The sequence below is a fragment of the Emys orbicularis genome, chromosome 9, assembly GCF_028017835.1.
Source record: "Emys orbicularis isolate rEmyOrb1 chromosome 9, rEmyOrb1.hap1, whole genome shotgun sequence".
NCBI lineage: Eukaryota > Metazoa > Chordata > Testudines > Emydidae > Emys > Emys orbicularis.
The window spans coordinates 92,398,312-92,419,926 of record NC_088691.1 but is presented as its reverse complement, the minus strand read 5'-3'; the positions used below and the strand labels follow the sequence as shown (position 1 = coordinate 92,419,926).

Genomic DNA, 21,615 nt, shown 5'->3' with positions numbered 1-21,615 from the left:
GGTGTAAAACTGGTGAGACAAGCGAATCAGGCTCTGTATTAGCATGTGGCAGAAATTGCAGCTTTACAGGGAACAAAGAAAGGGTTGCTAAAAGGCTAGCTCTTCCAAAGCTATTTAAAGGAAGAAGTGTGAATACCATTTAAAGGAGGCCCTCTCCCACCCCCAGTCTATTTTCCAGCAGCACTGCCTATACAGCAAAGAAATCAGAGCTCAAGGACACACCGGGTTTGCAAACACGAAAGCTGGATTTTTGTGGCTGTACTTTTTTCATGTGCAGACTTCAGGATTATTGTTGTTGTGCCTTCTCCCCTCCCGCCCATCCCCATTTCCTGGAGATCAGCCAGCAGGGAAATCCTCTAAGGGGGTGGATGAGAGACGAAGTCTGCAGCCCTGCTCAACCAGGAAGAGCTCCACCTCAAACAAAGCAAACAATAACAACCTCCCTTGCCTCGCTCGCTCTCCCAGTCTTGTGTCTCTTCTCTTTGTGTGCGCACCAACCATGAGGCTGCCTACGGCTGGCCCCAGCACTGGCCAGACCTGTGGGCTTGTGCTGATCTCCGCTGTGCTGCTGCAATCCATTTGCGTGGCGATTACTTTCCTTTACTTCACTAATGAGCTGAAACAGGTAAGTACCAGAGCGGTGATCTAAATTGTTGGATCCAGCACTGCTCAATCTGCAGGCTGATTTGGCCAGCCTACAGGCAGTTCCTCATTCTCTCTCTGCAAATCTAGTCAAGAAAAACAAACGCATCGTGTGTGCCCTTGTCCTGTTCAAAGGAAGGTTGTATGGGTTCCTGCACGAGTGATCCTGTTCCCGCTGACGGTAGTGGCAAAACTCCCAGTGTTTGCAGGGAGCAGGATTGGGCCCTAGGTGAACTGTAGTTTGGCAATGTTTATTGTAGCAGGAAAGCCTTGGAGATCCAGCGCTTTTGCGTTCATTGTAGAAGTGGGTTAGGCTGGGTTTGTTTGTTTTGCTGGGTTTGTTTGCTCTTTGTCGAGAACACGAAGGTCACGAAAAGAGAAGTTTTTAAAACTCACCTTAGACTTCTATTTTTTCCCCCCGAAACAGAAATGCGCCTTTCATAATGCTCTTTCTTCACTCCAATGTGTGCCTTGTCAGCACTGCTGGGACATTAGTAGTGCTAGGGGCTAGAAGGAGAGTCAGCTTTCTCACCCGAATAGTCACACACGCTTAAAAAAAAAAAACCCCAACGACAATACTTTGTTTTCAGACAGTGACTAATCCTGATAGAATTTCAGGCAGACACAAGCTAAGCATTGCCCCCCACGCAGAGAGCTGGGGAATGTCTGTGTAGTGGGCTGTGCCTTCCACTCCCTGCAACCAAAGGTTCATATCCTGGAAGCATCAGCTCAGCCATTTATCTTTTCTTAAGTAGGTAATTGAAGTTCCATGCAACGTTTGGCTGGGTGACTTTTGCACAAGACTTTAAAAACCATGGTCCTATATGGACATTCATGACCCCATGGCAGTTCTGTAGGGGTAGTGGGTTTGTCTAGGTGTCCATCCGCGTTTCCTATCCTACCATCCCTACTATAGTGTGCTGTCCATCTGGGTGCTCTCCCTAGCTCCAGAGGTGGCTGCACACAAGCAGCATTGTAGGTATATCATTTCTGTAGGGTTTTGAGATCCTTGCATTTGCAAGGTGCTGTATAAATATAAAATACTATTGCAACCCTTGAATTTACCACCTGCAAAATTTAGTAGTACTCTACTCGCAGTTTCTTGTGAGATGGCTAAATCAGATGGTTTGGGAAATTCTTATCAGATGATTTGCACCACTCTACAATCAATACCAGACTTCTTGAGTGTATAAAACTGGGGACCTGTCTGCTGAGTTTGTTGCTCTGATAGCTTCATATCTGGTGAGATTAGGGATCTACAGAAACATCACATTTGTCTTAAGAAAATAGGTTACACTGCACTGGCGATAAGAAAGAAATGTACGCAAAATTGTTCCAACCCTCATATACTTGGTTCAAAGTTCTTTGTTATCAAACTTTGAACATGAGCAATTAGTAACCACAGCACCTTCTCCTAGTTGCTTTTCCTCCAAATCTGTATGGTTTGAACTTTTGAAAGAGTACTCTACTATCCTGAATAAACCACATCCAACAATCCTTACCTCAGATATAGCTCTTATTATTGCAGGAGAATAACTAACCCTTTTGTGGTGTGAAGGCTAACTCCAGTACTTTGAAGGGAATTTCTGTTGGGTTGAAAACAGCCCAGGTATCTGCATAATATTATATGGTGTCTCTATTACACATGTCCTTTTTGTTCTCCTGCACACAGATGTAAGGTATTGCTATATTAGAACTGCAAATACAGTTTGTTACCTTAATTGTACATGTGGTTTATGGTTAGTGATATTTATCAGTGAGCCTGGTCCCTCTTTTCCCTGTTTCATAGTATCTGTATTTCGAGACTTCTGTCAAATAATCATCACTGGCCAGGTGTCAGATCCTTTCAGCTGTCAGTACAAATTAAAAATCTTATTTAATGCTAGGTAATTTTTCTCAATCTACATGGATAGTCAGTCATCTGATTAGCTAAATGTAACCATCTGTTGATGGATAAAGCTTTTTGAACAGCCTAGTTTGGCTTATGGGAGGGGAGTGCTGAAAAGCAGTGACTCAGCCCTAGGATACACCTTAGAGTTAATTACACATCCAGGATATAGGACAGTGAAGAAAACAGACTTCATTGACTTTAAAAGCATAATCCAAATGTTGCCCTTAGATAATGGGTGAAGTTGTAGAAATATTTCACTAATAATACTCCACTTAACATTTCTGTGGCACCTTCCCTCCCTGGATCTCAAAGTGCTGTACAAATATCATTTGATTAAGCCTCATAATGCCCTGCGCCTCCATTTCCTTAACCTCTAAAATGGGGATAATAATACTTCCCTGCCACACTCATGTTTGCAGAGTGCATTAAACGCTGCGGATGCAAGATGCTGCAGCAATACCAGGTACTAGTACAGTAAAGTTATCTCAGGGGCTAGGCGTGTGTGACAAGTAAGCGAAAAGCAGAAATGGCAGTACTGTTTGCTTCCAGATTGAAGAGAAACGTTTTGAAGTGCCCTCTCCTTTCCTGGTCCCTAGATCTGGTAGGAGAGTGGTCTGGTAAGGGCTGGTCTACACACAGGTTTGGTACCAATTTAATTATATTGGTTTAAAAACCAACCCCTTAGCATGGATGCAGTTACACTAGTATAAAGGTGCTTATATCTATATAGCTTATTTCCACCGATTTAAGTAAAGTTCCCAAAGTAAGAAGCCTTATATTAAAAATACTACCCTATTCTGCAGTAATGGTCCAAAAGCCTGTAGGGATACTCCTGTCAGTCAGAGCATTTTGCATCAATGATTATAGAATATGGTAGTATTTTTAAACATAAGGGAATTCTCTGTAGATGCTGCTGCACAAAGGTCAGGAGCTTGAGGTTAAGTGAGGTAAGATTTGCAGGGTCAGATGGGTGAATTCTCTCCATCCTGCTCCAGCGGGAAATCTATGGCTTGCCTCCTTTGTTTTCAAGCAGACAGAAAAGGATGGGAATGGTGGGGGGAGGGGTAGAGAACAGTGCCCCTGTTCTCTGATGCTGAATGTTCCAAGCTTGAAGGATAGTTGAAACTGTGACATGTTAAGTAAATTAACTTCCAGAGGCAGCAGATTAACAAACAAACCAAAAAAAAACCATATCCTTTACGATAGGAATGGTTGAATTTAAATCATTAAATCAAGAAGAAGAAGAAGAAGAAGAAGCCAGTCTGAATGCTTTGTATGTTCACTGGTTTCTTTCCTTTCCAAACTTTACTGGCATACAGGTCTTAACAGGGGTTGTGGATGATGATGAACCATTGAACTCAATGGGATCAGGAGTTCTCTCTAGGCTGCTTAGGTTACTGTGTTCTTACATTAAGCAACAAGTGCCAGCTTCAGTTTTGATAATGGGTTATCCCCTGCAGAAGTAGCAGAGCTCGAGGAAGGGTTTTGTTGTTCACTATATTCTTTACTATTTGAAACTATTTAAACTACTATTTTTAAACTATAACTAGGAAAGTTATTCCTGACCACAGTGAAGACATTGGAACTTTTGCCATTGACGTCAGTGGGGCCCTGATTTCACCCTCTCTTTACACATCAGAAGGAGGAATTCTCTCTTTAGATATATAAATGATTTAGAGATAGGCCCCAAGTCACAAGACTCAGATGTGGAATCAGATCTGAATGCCAGCTTCCTCAAAATTCATAAGGAAGGGGTTTGAATGTGGTCTTCTGGCCCCCCATTTACAGAAAATGCCCTAAGCTGCAAGGTTTGAATCTGGAGTGGAATTTGCCCAAAGTGCAGACATGGGGAGTGGGTTAGTGGCTGATGTTCAGGCTCAGTGTAGGAAGATCCCTTGTGTAAAGGAACTAAATTCTAACAATGTTAGAGCTGATAAAATAATTCTCATCATTAGTGACGTAGGTATTGCAAGTGCATAAACTTATTCAGCTTATGTCCAGTTTATGAACATATAGAGATAAAAATGTAAGTGTATTCTTGCATATCAAGTATCTGGTTGTAGCTAAATAAGTATGTAAGGTCAGGATTAACTCTCCTTTATAAAATCATTACTTGCTGTAGCATATTGGTGTTACTTAGAACAGAAAGGGTTTTCCTAAACCCCAAGAGTTTTAGAAATGCATCATATATCTGCACATTAAGTGAATTAACTAGCTTATTGCCTTCTACCACAGCTCCAGGACACATATTCCAAGAGCGGCATTGCTTGTCTCATGGGGGAAGATCTCGAAACTTTCATAAGACATGTGGATCTAAATGAAAATGAAGAAAGAGAGAGTGACCCCTGCTGGCAAGTGAAGTGGCAACTAGCAGAGTTAATTAAAAAGGTACTTTGGAACTTTCACACAGACTAAACAATGGAGCTTGGTTATAACAATCCAGATGGTTCAGAGAGTTAAGCTCCAACTAGTGAAATAAAATGCAAATCCCAAACTGTTTCCTTGCATTTTAGTGGTCAAATCGCAATTCCAGATATAAAGGAATTCTGTTTGCAGTGAAGTTCTTCTGAGAACAAAAATTGTCATTTCACTACAAGAGTTTCACTGTATTTAGGACACAGAAAATACAGGTGACCAATTATTACTAAGTTCATCCCAAAGAGGGGTTCATCCACTAATGTTTGTCTAGCATGCCCACTATATAGAATGTCTGCCTATCCTTCTCATTTGTGACAGAGCATGGAGATGTAGGGCCTGAATTTCTTTCACTCACACTAGCAAATCAGGAGTGATTCCCACTCAAGCCACAGGAAATGTAACAGGTGTGAGATCAGAATCTTGCTCACCGTCCCTGTTACCATAAAGAAAACCACTATTCACCTCCTGCCTCACAACTGTACAAAGAACAGGTATGTCATGAAGCATTGACAATTTTATTATAATCTAATCTGGAAATCTCACTCCCCCATTCCCCACACAGCCTTACCCTTCAAAGTCAGGTATTCTGTGTCAACCTTTCAAAATACACACACATACACACTAATAAATGATATAGGCTTATCATTGATACTTTTTTTTTTTACTCTCACTTTTATCGCAAATGTAATTTTGAAGAAGTTTTACTTTGAATAAGGGGTTTCCAAATTGAAAAGGATGAGAAACACTGATCTAGTAAATTAATAGTGATTTAGTTATTATACACTGATGCACTGGAGGTCTGTTTTAAATAAAATATTGTCCCAAACTGAAGTCCACGGAGTTACTCCAAATTTAACTGGTATAACTGAGGGTAGAATTTGGCTCACTATATTAACTTAGTAGGTTTCTACAATGGGAAAATTCATAAATCTTTTTCTGCACCAGTGCAGTCCTGCAATTATACAACATAGTTGGAGAAAGGCCCTTCACCCTGTCTGCACTACAACTTCTAACATTGCTACCATTGGAAAGACACTTAGGATTCAGAATTTCCTAGAGAAGCCACTGCTGCATATGCATATAGTAGCTGTTTCCCAAATACATATAAACAGTATGCTAGAAAGAAAGCTGTTCGGTCAATGAAATGCAGATTAAGGTATCCCAGAGCCATTACATTCTGTAATCTCAGTATTCCTTGGATAAAGGCAGTGTCTCTTACATTTCCGTGGAGATGACAATGCTTTTGTTGTTCTCATGGAGCTATTACAATTGAGGAGCCATCATTGCTTAATGGAAACTATTGTTATTTCAATGTATTCAAAATACCCTTCCCATGAGACTGGAATCATGAGTTACAGTGGAGAAATAGTAATGGCTTCAAGTGACAGAATATTTTTGCTTAATAAAGAACTAACATCAAAATTACATGAAAATAAGGTGGGATCTGATTAAAACCTCAAGAAAGCCAGGACATTTATGAGTGAGAACTTTTCACATGACTCTTAGTTCAAGATGTTGAATGTAAGTTTGGTGATAGACTGCCTGAGAACAGGGTGTGAGATTTACTACAGTAACTAAGGGTATGTCTACACTGCCCACGTTACAGCGCGGTTGCGGCAGCGCTGTGACATGGGCAGCCTAGTCACGCTGTATCGCCGGGGGAGAGCTCTCCAGGCGAGGGGTGGTAGCTTTATCGCCGGGAGCTACAATGTGCTGTCTATACTGGCACTTTTCAGTGCTAAAACTTTTGTCGCTCAGGGGGGCATTTTTTCACACCCCTGAACGACTAAAGTTTTAGCACTGAAAGTGGCAGTGTAGAGACAGACTAAGCCAGATATATTCCTGCCGTTATTTATATATCAATAGTTTTGCCATTGTGAAAACCGCTGGATCTAATTCTCCTCTGTTGTACCAGGTTTAATCTGGAGTAACGCCGGTGAATTATTCGACAATCAAATTTCTCCAGATCTACACTGGAGTAATTGCAAACAGAATCTGATGCCCTGAACTCTATAGTTCCTCTTATTGAGGGTCAGATTTTCCAAAGAACTTTAACACTCAATTGGATGAGCTCCATTGCAATTTGGCCCCAGATATTTAAAATTATTGCAAAACAGTTTGTTGTGAGAAAATAAATGATACAGTTTCCTTTTGATGTCCGCTTTTATTTACAAATAGAAATAAAATTTGTTTGATGGTCAAATGCTGGAGTTTGTTCAGTTATGTGGTATATAAGAGTATGTGGAATAGTTGTGTTTCTGGCATCTTTGTCACTGCTCTACTGATTTCCCAGAAAGAAAACAGTTTTCTTTACGTGTGTTTGCAGATGATATCAAGAAACTATGAGGAAAACATTTCATCTGCGGTGAAAGGTATTTTTAATGTATCACATTTATTTAGCACATAAAGAAACTGTGATGGTAGCAGATGTGCAGTGGTTCCATACATGTTTTCCAGTTGTAGAGAATAGTTCCTAATTTCTTACTCAGTTGTACAATTCTTCTGCAGCAAAGCATGGGAAATGAGTAACAATTAGTATTAGTTGGTATTCTTTTAAGAGACATATTAAGCAGTCAGAAAATGTGGTCAAGTTATTAGAGCATGGAACCAGGATTCAGGAAAAGTGCCTGGCTTCTGTTCTTGTCTCTGATTCAGTGATTTTATGCAATTCATTTAACCTCTCCATGCTTCAGAGAACAAATAGTACTTTGTTGTTGTGCGGCTACATTAATTAAGCATTGGGCACAGCTCTCCTCTGAAACTGATGCAGAGCCTTACACCCCAGGAGGACTATCAGGAAGCATTCTGGCTCAAGAAGTCAAAGGAAATTTTGCTAGAGTAAAGACCGCAGAATTTGGCCTTAAAAGATATTTACCCTTTCCACGAGCACATACTTATTTTTAGTATTGGGTGTTTGGGCACTGGTTTTGGGGGAGAAACATATAGAAGGCTTAAAAAAGGCATTTCAAGCAGAGTATGGAAATATTTTGACAAACACATAAATCCTCAAATACTGTCAATTTAGTAATTAGTCACATATTTCCATGGAGATGACAATGGCTTTGTTGTTTCTCTAATTCTAATTTGAGATTTAAAATGGTTATTTCTCATCTTCATGTAACTGAAATGTCTCTAACTCTTCCAGGAACTGAAGAACAGGGATCTCAGAACCATGGACACAGAATAGCAGCTCACTTAACTGGAAGCCGCAATAAGAAGAGCTCTCTATCCACATCAAGTAAGATATTTTGCTATATTGATAAAGGAAGAAAATGGATACAAAATAGGGAAAGATCATTGAATATATGTGCTTTGCGATTTTCCAGAAAGGAATATTGACTGTTGATTATTCTAGGCACACTTTTCTGCTTGTTTCTCATGGACTCAATGCAATTTTTTGGCCAGAAAACAGGGAAAGCTTTAAAAAAAAATCAAAGATTTTCTAGTTTTGGTCAAAATAATTCTTCAGCGCACTCTAGTAGTAGTATCAACCCCATTCAACTTGGGTATCTATGGTGCACCTTCCTTCTATGTCTTTAGTTGTTTTTTTTAATGAAAATTCCCTCTTCCTAACTCTGTCTATCCCCTTTGCAGTATTTTTTTGGAGAAAGATATGTGTATGAGGGCCTAGAAGCTATGGTGATAGGCACATAAAAAAATAGACAGAACAGACTTGAAATTCACTCCAGATTTATTGAAGGACTTGCTAAAGTTCTCAAATCTTCTGGGGGGAACCAGGGGTGAGTTAGGATTCTCACATTGTTTTGCTCAGTAGCCATGTGGCAACTTGGATTCATTTTCATTCTGTATTTCAGGCAGCAGTGGGGAAGGATTCAAAGATCAAAACTAAAATGAGTCCCCACAAAGTGATGTGCCAAATTGCTACTTATGAAACTTGAAATCTATGGGCTGGACTACGCTACCGCGGTAAATCGATCTAACTTAAGAAACTTCAGTTACGTGAATAATGTAACTGAAGTCAACGTTGTTAGATCCACTTACCGCGGTGGCTACACTGCGCTGTGTCGATGGGAGGGCGTCTCCCCTCGACTTTCTTATGCTTCTTGGGGTGGTGGAGTACTCAAGTGCTCTCCCATCGCATCGACTGCAGCAGTGCCGATCTACCAGTAAGTGAAGACATACCCTTTAAGAGAGATTGGGCCCGATCCTGTACCATCTGAAGCCAATGGATGCAGGATCTGGCCCATTGCTCTTATTTAGTTTTTGAAAAACAGTCTCATCAGCTACGAGAAGTGGACTTTGTTGCACACAGCATTATGTAGCTCTATATTCTTCTCTATTTTTTCCCCCTCAAATAGATTCCTCATCCAGAAGAGGTGTTGGGCAGAAAATAAATACCTGGGAACCCTCAAGGAAAGACCATTCATTCCTCTATAATGTGGAGTTGAAAAATGGGGAGTTAATCATACCCAGAACCGGGTTTTATTACATCTACTCTCAAACTTACTTTCGATTCCGCGAACCTGAGGACGAGGATTCAGAATCAGATCCATTAGCACTAAGCAGAAACCCTAAGCAAATGGTCCAGTATGTTTACAAACTGACGACATATCCAGAGCCTATCCTGCTCATGAAAAGTGCAAGAACTAGCTGCTGGTCTAAAAAGGCAGAATATGGACTTTACTCCATATATCAAGGTGGAGTATTTCAGCTAAAAAGGGATGATAGGATTTTTGTCTCTGTCAGTAACGAGGACATGGTTGACATGGACAAAGAAGCAAGTTTTTTTGGAGCCTTTTTGATCAGCTAAATGATTAACAGGAAACCAGACCCCCAACGAAATCATTTTTTAAATTCTATAATCTAAGGTGGCAGAGGAGGGAGGAAGCCACTGTGACAATACAGTGACTTCAAAGCAATAGTGACAATGCAAGAATCCCCACTGTCAATTCATCCTGTGAAAGGTTTGATTGCTCTGAGAAATGATCCTAACAGTCAATACGGAAGTGCAGCTGCATATGACTGTGCCGTGTATAACAGCACAGCAGATCCCCAAACATGCCAGTGTTCTAGGACTTGCCAGGATTTTAACGTGTCAAAGTATTGAATAGCTTTGGCTAGGATCAGATCAAGTGCAGGCAAGCACTGTCTGAGGTTCCCCGTACCAGTCTACCAAAGCATCTCAAAACCTCATTTGTGGCAGTCCCTCTGCAGGAAAGGTGGATTTGCACAGGGACTAGATCAGGGGTCGGCAACCTTTCAGAAGTGGTGTGCCGAGTCTTCATTTAGTCACTCTAATTTAAGGTTTCACGTGCCAGTAATACATTTTAAGGTTTTTAGAAGGTCTCTTTCTATGAGTCTATAATATATAGAAGGTCTCTTTCTATAAGTCTATAATATATAACTAATCTATTGTTGTATATAAAGTAAATAAGGTTTTTAAAATGTTTAAGAAGCTTCATTTAAAATTAAATTAAAATGCAGAGCCCCCCCAGACTGGTGGCCAGGACCCGGGCAGTGTGAGTGCCACTGAAAATCAGTTCGTTTGCCGCCTTCGGCACGCGTGCCATAGGTTGCCTACCCCTGGACTAGATGGAGACTATAGACTTGCATAGGGGATTAGATTGAGGTTGGAAAATTGATTTTATCATGACCGACACTATGGACCCTATCCTGCTGACTCTTTCTCCTGTGAGTAATCTTTACATGAGCAGAAGTCCCTCTGATACCAGTTGGACTACTCTCTTGAGTAATAAGGTTTGCAGGATCAGGCCCTATTTTGAATCTTAGATTTCCAGAATGAAAGGCTAGCAAACAATTAAACTACAGTAGCATTTAAACACATACTTAACTTTGACATGCAAGTACTCCATTTGAAATCAATGGGATATTCATGTGCTTAAAGTTAAACATGTGCTTAAGTGCTGCGTGGGATCACAGCCTGGTTATTTTTGTCTTCATTTGGATATTGTATAGATGACAGAAAAATGAAGTGGCACAGTAGAGCCATTGAAATCAATAAGTCAATATTATGAGTTCCCAGTACATTTTGATAATCCCATATCTGCTTAGTTGACTAATATTGTACTGCAGAGATTTCACCATACTTACAACATGTTCAAATATGGAATCGCTCTATACTTACTGAAAATGAGTATTAGATCCAGAACCCAAGTGTTTTCCTTTAAATGTTGCATTCAGAGGACTACATTATTTCTCTCACATCAAGCATGACATGATGTGGTTCTTTCATGTTGATTGGCATGATGCCATGCGACATGATATGATGCAGAATAAGTAGCTTGGATTTGAAGGAGAACATTCTCATTCCTGGAGAGGCTACATGACTATCTCTGCTTCAGCATGGGCTGATTTTAGTTAATACTGTTTAGATTTTTGTTTTATTTGCAGGGCTGTGTGGGGACTACATAGCATTTGTTTTTCTACCTGAACTAAATATTAGATTTGTTAGCTGTAAGATTAGAACTGTTTTTCAAAAGTTAAAGTTTTGTTAAGAATAGGCAATATAGCCGGATCTTCAGGTAGCGTACAACAGTCAGCGCCACTCCAGTGACTTTAGTGGAGCTACACCAATTTACACCAGCTACAGATCTAGCCCAGGTTCAGTGGAAAAACCATATATTTCTGAAAGAAAGAGGGAGTGAAAGGCAAGTGGGGCAAGGAAGTCGTATGGACCAAATTCTCTGCAGATGTAAATCAAAGCACATAGAATTAAGCCAGTAGAGAATTTGGCCCTATATTTTTGATATAATAAGGTTGCCTTGGGAGTCATAAAATGATGAAAGTCAGCAAACGGCCTTACTTACTTTGTCCATGGCCTACAGGAAAAACAGGTGTACCATTCACCCTACTACCTTCTTTGTGGCCAACAGGAAATGAACGTGCATCAGTCGCCTCACTTGCCTTGTCTGTATAAATCAGAAAAGTAGGCATGCCAGTCATTCTATTTACCTTACCTATGAACAGCAAGAAGAGAATTCACAGCAATCACTTTGCTTTGACTCATTAGAAGAAAGAAGCACATGCAGGTTGATATTCGCAACCATTATTCCAGTCTGTTTGCGCTGTTTCTATGTGGAGGAAAATATGTTAATTTCAATGGTAACCGTTCTGTGAATTGCTCCACTGCTTACTGGAGAAGCTTGCTTTGCAGTGCAGTCATGTCTCATGTACATTATATATTTTTCTCAACTAGTCCTTTGAAGCATTATCTCAGAATTCTCCGACTGCACACGACAGAGTTTTTAGCTTTATTTGGTGGCTTCCTAATCTTGAATACAGTATGAATTTGCACTAGTTTCACACTGGTCCCCACTGACTTTGATTGAACTGCTCCTGATTTACAGTGGTGTAGATACTTCGGGGCTATCTAGCTAAGCAAGGACCAGATTTTGCTGCCCTTACTTATATTACATAATACTTTAAGTCCCAGTCTTGTAATGGGAGTACTCTTAGTGCACAAAGTTAAGCCTGAGTGTAGGTGTTTGCAGGATCAAGGCCTTACTTTGCAAGTTGTTCCATTGGTTTTCAATTGAATTGTTCGTGGAGTATGGGCTTGACCCTGCTCCCATTCAGATCAGTACAAAAACCTTAATGGGGCAGGACCAACCCCTTAGATATTATTCAATGAGAGGAAGGCCAGCACAATCTGATCCAATCCGATTAGGATATATACTGTTTATTTTTCACAAAACTGACTAATTTTCAAACTATATAGTTCAGTTTTTAGCTTAATAAATTTTCAAAAGAAAATAATTTGCAGAGAACTTTTATCTAAATTTTCTTCCCGATTCTAATTTTTGATTCAGCTAACACAGTGCTCCTACTTAACACGGGAGTACTACAAGACTGCATTAAAGAGTTCCCTCCAGATCTAGATTCTGTCCCTGATCCTTCAAAGTCTTATATATGTGCTTCACTTTACAAACTGAGTAGTCCCATAGACTTCATTTCCTGGATCAGGCTCATATTATTTAACTCCTCAGCAACATACTCAACTACAAGCAATTAAATAAAATAATGGATTTTTTTTTTAAAGTCCAGTTATTTTAGGCGTTTATTTTTTTAAAAAAATTCTTAACTGAGAGAGAATTTCAGATATATTATTTGCAGCCTAAAAGTGGAAACCATACGTATGATTAAGAAAAAGTCTATATGACATAAAGTTCTCAGGGAGACACAGATGGAAAAGGATTTGGAAGAAGCTGTAGGGGCTGTGCACAAATTCATAGCTGACAGTAACTTAAGACAGATACTACTATCTACTATACACAGATGTTTTTCATCAATTTGTCTCTGCAACTTGATATATAATAATGGGCCCAATTTTATTTAGGAAGTGCTCCCAGGCATTTCCAACCTTTTTTCTCTCCATATGTACACATTTTTATGTCGCTCCATTCTGGGAGAATATATGTAGCACAACAGGGAGCAGACTGAATAATCATATTTTATTTCCCAGCAATCCAAAGACACGCTTAGCCTGGTGAAAAATTAACAAGCAAAATCCGACAAGGACTCATTTGAAGACAAATAGAGGTATCTACCATTTCCGTTTGTGGATTCATTCTCTCATTCCCCCAGCCTCGTTACCCTCTTGACTTTCAACGGTAAATGTAGCAAATAGTTCTTTGTGTTCATTGTGCGTGTGCAGCTGCAAGAACACTAACTTTTCTATAAAAAATTGTAATATTTGTACATACTTTTTATATAAAAGGTTTTTAGTAAATACTTATTTTGTCTTTTAATTATTGCGCTTGTTCTTTTAAGGCTGCTATAACAACATCTCACTTACTCTGATATCTTGACAGTGAGAGGTGTACGGGCCTGATCCAATTCTCAGTGAAGTCAGAGAGAGAGTTTCTCTGTTGACTTCAGTGCAAGGCCCATAATGCATGTAATTTTGCAATACCATGACATAAGGAAGTTGCTTCCTGATCCCAGCTGGTAACCGGTTTCTGCCCTGAAGCACTGGATTGAAGAAAATTGAAAATACTTGTATACCCAGAGACTGCTCGGTATTGAGAGCCTTTCTGGAATGTCTCATTACCTTCCTGAAATAGGCTCATAATTTTAGCCGTAGTTATTGTAAACAGAGAATCTCTTCTTAGTCATATAAACATCTAACCCTTTCTATTAAAAAACTGCAGCAGGGGACCCACTGAACTCATAGGACAGATTGTCTCTGGTCCTTGCACAGCATGTTGAGAGGGAGAAGGCAGACAGGAGCTCTTCAAAAGGGCAATGACAATTGTAACCCCAAATTAAAGGGGAGCACAGAGGACTGCTCAGCCCATGTGCCCCATGAGCAGACATTGCCCTAAATGGTGAAATGGTGTGGAGGAGACTGGACTACTTCCCTCCTACCCCCACAACGTAGAATAGCGCACATGGGGAACAAAATGTGCATTTGTACTCTGCGCGGGGAAGTCTGAGTAAGGATGGTACCTCCTGGAGATGCCATCCCACAACAGAGTTTCCCCTAGGCAGCTAAGGTCCACACCAGCCCTACCAGGGCAGTGCCTACATAGTACAACATTTTTATTGCACTGGGTCCTAGAGACCTATGTGCCAGGCACTGTACAAACAACAAAGAGCTGGTCCCTGCCCCAATGAGTTTACAATCTAAGTAAATTCACAATGTTTGTTTTATTCCCTGTTCGAGTAAAGGACACACCTCAAACTGGTAATAAGCAAGGTCATAATCCTGCAAGTTGATCCATGTGACTGGAGCTCAGCACCCATGCAGACCCCCATTAAAGCAAAAAGCAGGAATCTGCCAGAATGGCTCATCTTGTAGCATTGGTGCCCAAAATGGTAATAACACCCACAGAACATGCCTTCAAAATATTTTATTTTATGTGTGTTGCCTTTTATTTAATTAAGGGTTCCTTCTTCTTGGTATTGTTATGGGAAAGGATACATAGGATCAGCTAATTGACCCTCACTATATACTTCACTTGACCTTCGCCATATTAAATTACATTATTTATATTGCTGTAGCATCCAGAAGTCCCAAACGGACCCCACTGTGCTAGGTGCTGTACAAACATGTAAAAAAGCATAGTCCCCACCCAGAAGTTTTAAATCTCATGCGTGCTTTTAGATTTAAACCAATCTCTAAATATTAGGGATGAAGAGGAGACCTAATGTGAGGAGCAGATTATTCCACATTGCTTTCAGGTGAGATTTTTGCATCTTCCTCTAAAACATCTGATACCTGCCACTCTCAGAGAGAGGATACTGTACTGGTGGGGCCATGGTTCTAATCCAGTATGGCAATTCCTATACTCCAGAAGAGCATACAGCTGAAGAGGTTATTGTCTAATTTGTCCTAGTCTCTCAAATCTGTAATATAGAAGCCTCTTTCATTGCCCTTCTCTAGAACTTTTCTGCTTCTCTTCTGCTGTTCTGAAGATGAAATCACCAAAATTGAATGCCATATTCAGGGTTAAAAATGTACCATTAGTTTACATAGTAGCACTGTAAATTATCTGTTTTGTTCACTCTCTCCTGATTAACACAGTCTAATACCTCCGTTGTTTACTGCTGCACAGTGAACTCAACTGTCTAAACCAGTGGTTCTTAACTTATTTATGCGGCCCACAATGGGCAGAGGCCAGGTGGCAGGGCAGCGGCAGCCCAGACCCTGACCCTGGAGGCCTACTGCCCGCCCCGGACCTCTGACCTCGCAGGTCCAGTCAGGAGCCCTGGAGCCCGGCCTCACGGAGCCAGCCGGCTGCCTGCCCCCGACCCCTGCCACGTGGCTGTCCCGGACTTCTGCTGTGTGGGGCTGGGCAGCAGCCCTGGATCCCCAACCCCTCGGGGCCAGCTGGCAGCCTCGACCCCGGACCTTGCCACACGGGACAGGCCCACAACCCCGACCCCACCACGCTGGGCAGCAGGCAGCCTGGACCCCACCATGCGGGCCAGCCTTTAGCACACAGCTGAGCTGGGCAGCAGCTGTGTGCTAATTGGGCACCAGGCGGGCCGCGGGTTGAGAACTGCTGGTTCTATACCAATTCCAAGATTCGTTTCCTGAGTGATTTCTAATTCAGAATCTCTCCGGGTATTTCTTTCCGTTAATCTCTTCTCAAATTCATATGGACAACATGAAATTTTATCAGGAACATGACAGTAATGTTGTCTTATTGGTTATGGTCAGTGCATTGATTCCTGGTATTAGGGCTGTAAATTACAGTGTGCATCTGCTTTTTATGCAGCGTCTCATTTTTATAGGCTGTTCCTATCACATTTAACATAATTTATATTCCTTCTCTATGATGCACATATCCCCGTTCCACTGGGCAGGGGAGTCCTAAAACGTATGATATATATAGCACCAACAGCCTTAGCAACTGTTAGGGAACCATCATTTTTCACATTCTTACATGTGGATGTAGTCACTAATGATTTTATCAGACCAGAGTCCACGTCACCTATTTCTCTCAAATGTACTTTTGGTTTTGTCTGGTTAGAACTCTTTCAGATCACATTGTTCTCTTTTTTCTATTAAACCATCTGTACTTATTCCCTATAATCACAGGGTGATGACAAAGCAGATTAACTGCAGATTTCCATTTCTGGTGAACTCAGTCAGCAAGCTACTGCTCTCTATCCAATATGAGAAACAGACGTACCAACAAGTAAGTATGGCTGGGCATAATTTATTTTCCAATCTGAGCCTTTCGGCACTAACGCAATACAAATAAAATTTAATAATAAAATACATAAAGTCAGGTGAAGACCTCTAGCCCTTGTCAGTGCCACCTTCAATGTTGCAAAGTTTGTTGTCTTGTGGCTGTGCATCCTAACAATAGTCACAACTTTCTATCTGGGACGCCAAGGGAAGAAAATATTATTGGGTGAAATCCTGAAGCCCTTACTCTGGCAAAACTCTCATTGACTTCCGTAAGAAATACAATAAAATCTTCCATTACTCTTCTACGCCGTAAATCATTTAATATAATCTCTAGATTTTTATTTAACTGAGAGTAAAAATCAATGTTGATAAATTGGAGAGGGTTCAGAGAAGAGCCACAAAAATTATTAAAAGATTAGAAAACATGCCTTATAGTGATAAACTCAAAGAACACAGTCTATTTAGCTTAAAGGGGTGAATTGATTACTGTCTATAAGTATCTACATGGAGAAAAACTATTTAATAATGGTCTCTTTAGCAGAGAAAGGTCCACGATCCAATGGCTGGAAGTTGAAGCTAACCAAATTCAGACTGGGAATAAGGCATGAATTTTTAACAGTGTAATGGACCACTGGAACAGTTTACCAAGCATCATGGTGGATTCTCCATCGTGGACAATTTTTAAATAAAGATAGGATTTTTTTTTTTAAATGATGTGCTCTAGGAATTATTTTGGGGAAGTTCTATGGCCTGTGCTATATAGGCGGTCAGACTAGATAATTGCAGTGCTCCCTTACGGCCTTGGAATCGATGAATCTAGGCAGTACAGCGCTGACCAAAGAACCACAGCCTCCCTCTCCAGCTTAGTGAGTAGGAAGATAAGTGATGGAAGCATTAGTATGACATGGCCTATTAGCGTAATGGATTAAAGCACTGCAAAGAGGTAAAGTTAAATTAACGGTGCTACAGTAGAGCATCACTGCCTAAATAACACCATTTCTAAGTCTCTTTGCCGATGTTTACCTCCATGTAAACAACTGTGGAGTGACTCAAGGATATTCTGTTTTTTTCGTCATTATGTTAAAGTACAAAGATTTTGTTTGTTGTTAGTTATGAAATGGTTTATTAGTACTTTAAAAGCATATGTCAGATTCTACCTGATTTTCCTTAAAAGAGCCCTTCCACTTGATAAAATATATAATACAAGTCAAAACATATTCTGCCCTTTGATATAATCAAATATCTGCCTTTTGCTTTTCTGTGAATTGTTGTAGATATGTCATTTTTCAAAAGGAGATTTCTCCCTTCCAGTCTGTTTTTCCACTTTCTTCATCTTCCTGCAATAAAGCCACAATCATGCCATGTTCAGAACTTTCAACGATTCCAATAACAACAAACTGTGATGTAAGAAGCAGGAATTAATACTTTAGTGGATGAAAAGAAAATGGAGAAAACATCAGGGAGAAATAAATGGAAACTCTCTTGCAACCTTAACTCTAGTGCTTGCACAAAAGTAGCACAGATATTTTGAGAGTAAACATATTGTATGTAAATGTACATTGCTGTGGTTTTTTTAAATGTTGTGTCTCGTACATCCAGTTAATGGATGGAACAGTGAAAAAACAGTGCTTGAAATAAACAAAAATTAAAAATCCATGCAATTTTCAACAGTGATGAATTAACGTTTTCCCTTTCCTTGCACTAAAAATGTTGCTCCCTGCTGCTGCAGATAAAAGCAAGTAAATAAATATTTGGGATCTAAATCAGCTTCCATCAAAGTCAATGGCAAAGCTCTTTGCCACTGCCCTACATAATTCCCAAAGTATATGCATGAATGCACGAGTCAACAGAGTTGTACCTGTTTACACCAAGCCTGAATTTGGCCCACAATCGCCACGTGCTCAGAAGATAGCAAGGAGGTCACAGCAAACACATGACCAAACCAAACAGAAACAAAAATTGTTATAAAAAATCATCTGTGCATCCTCTTTTCTCAATCTCATATTACTGCTGCCCTGGGTCTAGTCCTGACTAGGTAAAGCAATTTGAAAACCCCTTGAGTCATGATATTGTTTAAGCAACAAAGGCTGGAATGCTGTTAAATCCAATGAAATTTGGTATTTATAACCCAGTCATGCCATTATTCTACATACTGCACTTCCACCAAAAATCAGTAAGAGTTCTGTGGAATGATTTCAGGATCAGGCCCATATTCAAGATCCACCTCTATAGATGCATCAAAGAGGGGCTACTGCCTGGGCACCCTCTTGTGGCCTCAGAGCAGCCTTGCCCCCCTCGCAAACCCATTTACCCATTCTCATCCCTTCTCAGGTTCTGCTTTATGATATTAACCAACATTCAAAATAAAGTTTTCAAGTCCATTCATTCTCCCAGGCCTTTCTTACCTGTTGTATCACTTCCCAAGTTTCAAGTTTCTGTACTGGAGTCTACTCAGTCCTAGCAGCCTCTGTATTCCCCACCCCTGCCTGGTCTCCCTGAGAAACACAGAGAATTTCCCTGAGCTGTGTAGCATGTCATAAGGTGCTGTATAACATCTGAAAAAAATACAGATTTTTATCTATTCTATTGAATTATAATTGTATGCAACATTTTCAAAAATCAGGTATGTGCCCATCTTTCATCCCCTTTGTGCCTAAAAGAAAAGGGGATGATTTAATTATATTTATATATACGCTATTACATACAAATGAACAAAGCTAAAAGAGCAGTATTTAGGTTTCAGAGTCAAGCACTCAACAATTAGGACATACCAATTCGCAGTTGCCTCCACAATCTTAATTCTGCCCCCTTTGTAGCTCCATCTTGTGCACTGAAAGAGGCTGGAGTCCTGTGGAAATAATAGCATGTGATTATGTATTTAAAGACTCTTATCATATACACAAGAGGGCTGAATTAAGGTTGCACAGGCAATCATAAATGTGACCTTTCCTAACTTTTGAGTGCTTGACTTTGCAAACTAAATAATGTTTTTAACATAGTTGTTTTTGTTTTGTGTCTGTGTACACGTGTTTGAGTGTGTGGGGGGGCTTCTTTAGCCTTCCTTCCCCTGCCTCCACCACTGGGACTTGGGGAGTTCCAATCCTATGTAGTGCCCGTGGGAACAGGAGGAATATGTGCGGGGGGCTAAGTACTCAATGAGGTGGGGGTTGAGATATGTGTTTGGGGTGGGAGCCTGGCCTATTTTCTTCCCCATGTGGTGCACCCAAGGGTGACATAGGTTACTAGGGCCACATGATATGTCAGGGGAGTGGGGAATTCAGCACACATTCACCCCGCCACCTGCCATACACACAACTGCTGTGACAGCTCCCACCTATTTCCAGTACAGTGTCTGTCTGATGCTGAGGTTTTGACAGCAGCATGTGCCCAGCTTTAGAATGTTCATGTGTTCGATTATTATTTAGGCAAGCTGTCACAATTATCCTGAGGAACAAAAGTAAGAGATCGGACATGGTGATTTTTGGCAGTTTCTACCTCAGCAAAAGCTGAACAGAATTTCATGAGACAAAGAAAAGGCACATTAGTAGCTGAGGGCATTCTTCCTGCCAAGCATCAAAGGTCTGCTAAAAACAACAAAGGTGCAAGAACTTCTCAAAGAAAATGTTGCAAGAATTCTTTGTATTCATGTAATGTGTTAGGCAACCTAAATGTAGGGATCACTACCAGTTCCCCTATTATATAGAGCTATATGATTTAAATTAGATTGGACACACAACAATAATATGAACAGTAGGGAACAATCCTGCATTAGCAGTATGTAGACTGGATGATCTACTATGTCTTCTCCATCACTAATGTCTATGATATAGAGCGCTTCAATCTACCTGAGGGATAACAAGAACTGATGGCAGGAAGAAGAAGCTAGACAAATTTATACTAGAAATAAGGCATAATTTTTTAACAGGGAAGGAATTAATCATTGGAACAATTTACCAAGCATTGTGGCAGATTCCCTATCACTGGAAATTTTAAAAACAAGCTTGAATGTTTTTCTAAAAGATATGTTCTAGTTTTACCACAGCTATTGGATCTGAAGCAGGAATCAATACAGAAAAGTTACAGAAAAGGGCTGTGTTATGCAGGAGGTCAGACTAGACTAGACAATTACAGTGGTCCCTTCTGGCCTTAAAATCAATGAATCTATGATGCTTAATAGGGTTGTCAGGTGTCCGGTTTTCAAGTGGAACACCTGGTCGAAAAGGGACCAGGCCGGCGGTTCTGACCAGGCCATTAAAAGTCCAGTTGGCAGTGAAGCGGGGGTGGCAGACTCCCTGCCTGGTTCTGGGTGGTTTCCAGGAAGCGGATGGCATGCCCAGCTCCTAGGTGAAGGGGCAGTCATGGGGGCTCCATGCGCTGCCCCGACCCCCAGGTGCTGCCCTGAGTGCTGGCTCCACAGCTCCCATTGGCTGGGAATCACAGCCAATGGGAGCTGCGGGAGCAGCGCCTGAAGATGGGGGCAGCGTGTGGAGCCACCTGGCAGCCCCTCGGCCTAGGAGTCAGAAGGATATGTCACCACTTCCCAGGAGCTGCCTGAGGTCAGTGCCACCCAGAGCCCGCACCCCAAACCCCCTCCCATGCCCCACCCCTCTGCCCCAGCTCGGAACCCCCTCCCACACTCCAACCCCCTTAGCTAAGCCCCACCCCAGAGCCTGCACCTCCAGCCGGAGCCCTCACCCCCTTCCTGCACCCAACCCACTGCCCCAGCCTGGAGCCTCCGCCCACACCCTGAACTCCTCCTTTCTGGCCTCACCCTGAAACCCACACCCCCAGCCCAGAGTCCGTACCCCCTCCCACACCCCAATCCCCTGCCCCAGCCCAAAGCCCCCTCCCACACTCCAACCCCCTCATCCCCAGCCTGGAGGCCCCTCCTACACCCCAAACCCCTCATCTCCAGCCCCACCCCAGAACCCATACCTCCAGCTGAAGCCCTCACCCCCCCTCCTGCACCCAACCTGCTGCCCCAGCCCAGAGCCTCCTCCCACACTTCGAACCACTCAGCCCCAGCCCGGAGCCCCCCTCC

The 21,615-nt window shown here is 41.4% G+C and overlaps 1 protein-coding gene across 1 annotated transcript; it reads left to right on the top strand.

The window, feature by feature from the left end:
• Positions 1–499: 499 nt before the first annotated feature.
• Positions 500–9,722, top strand: TNFSF10 (TNF superfamily member 10). Its single transcript, XM_065411243.1, has 5 exons — positions 500–625; positions 4,769–4,921; positions 7,278–7,323; positions 8,097–8,189; positions 9,271–9,722. The coding sequence occupies exons 1-5, from the start codon at positions 500–502 to the stop codon at positions 9,720–9,722; spliced, it is 870 nt and encodes a 289-aa protein (XP_065267315.1).
• The last annotated feature ends 11,893 nt before the right edge of the window (positions 9,723–21,615 follow it).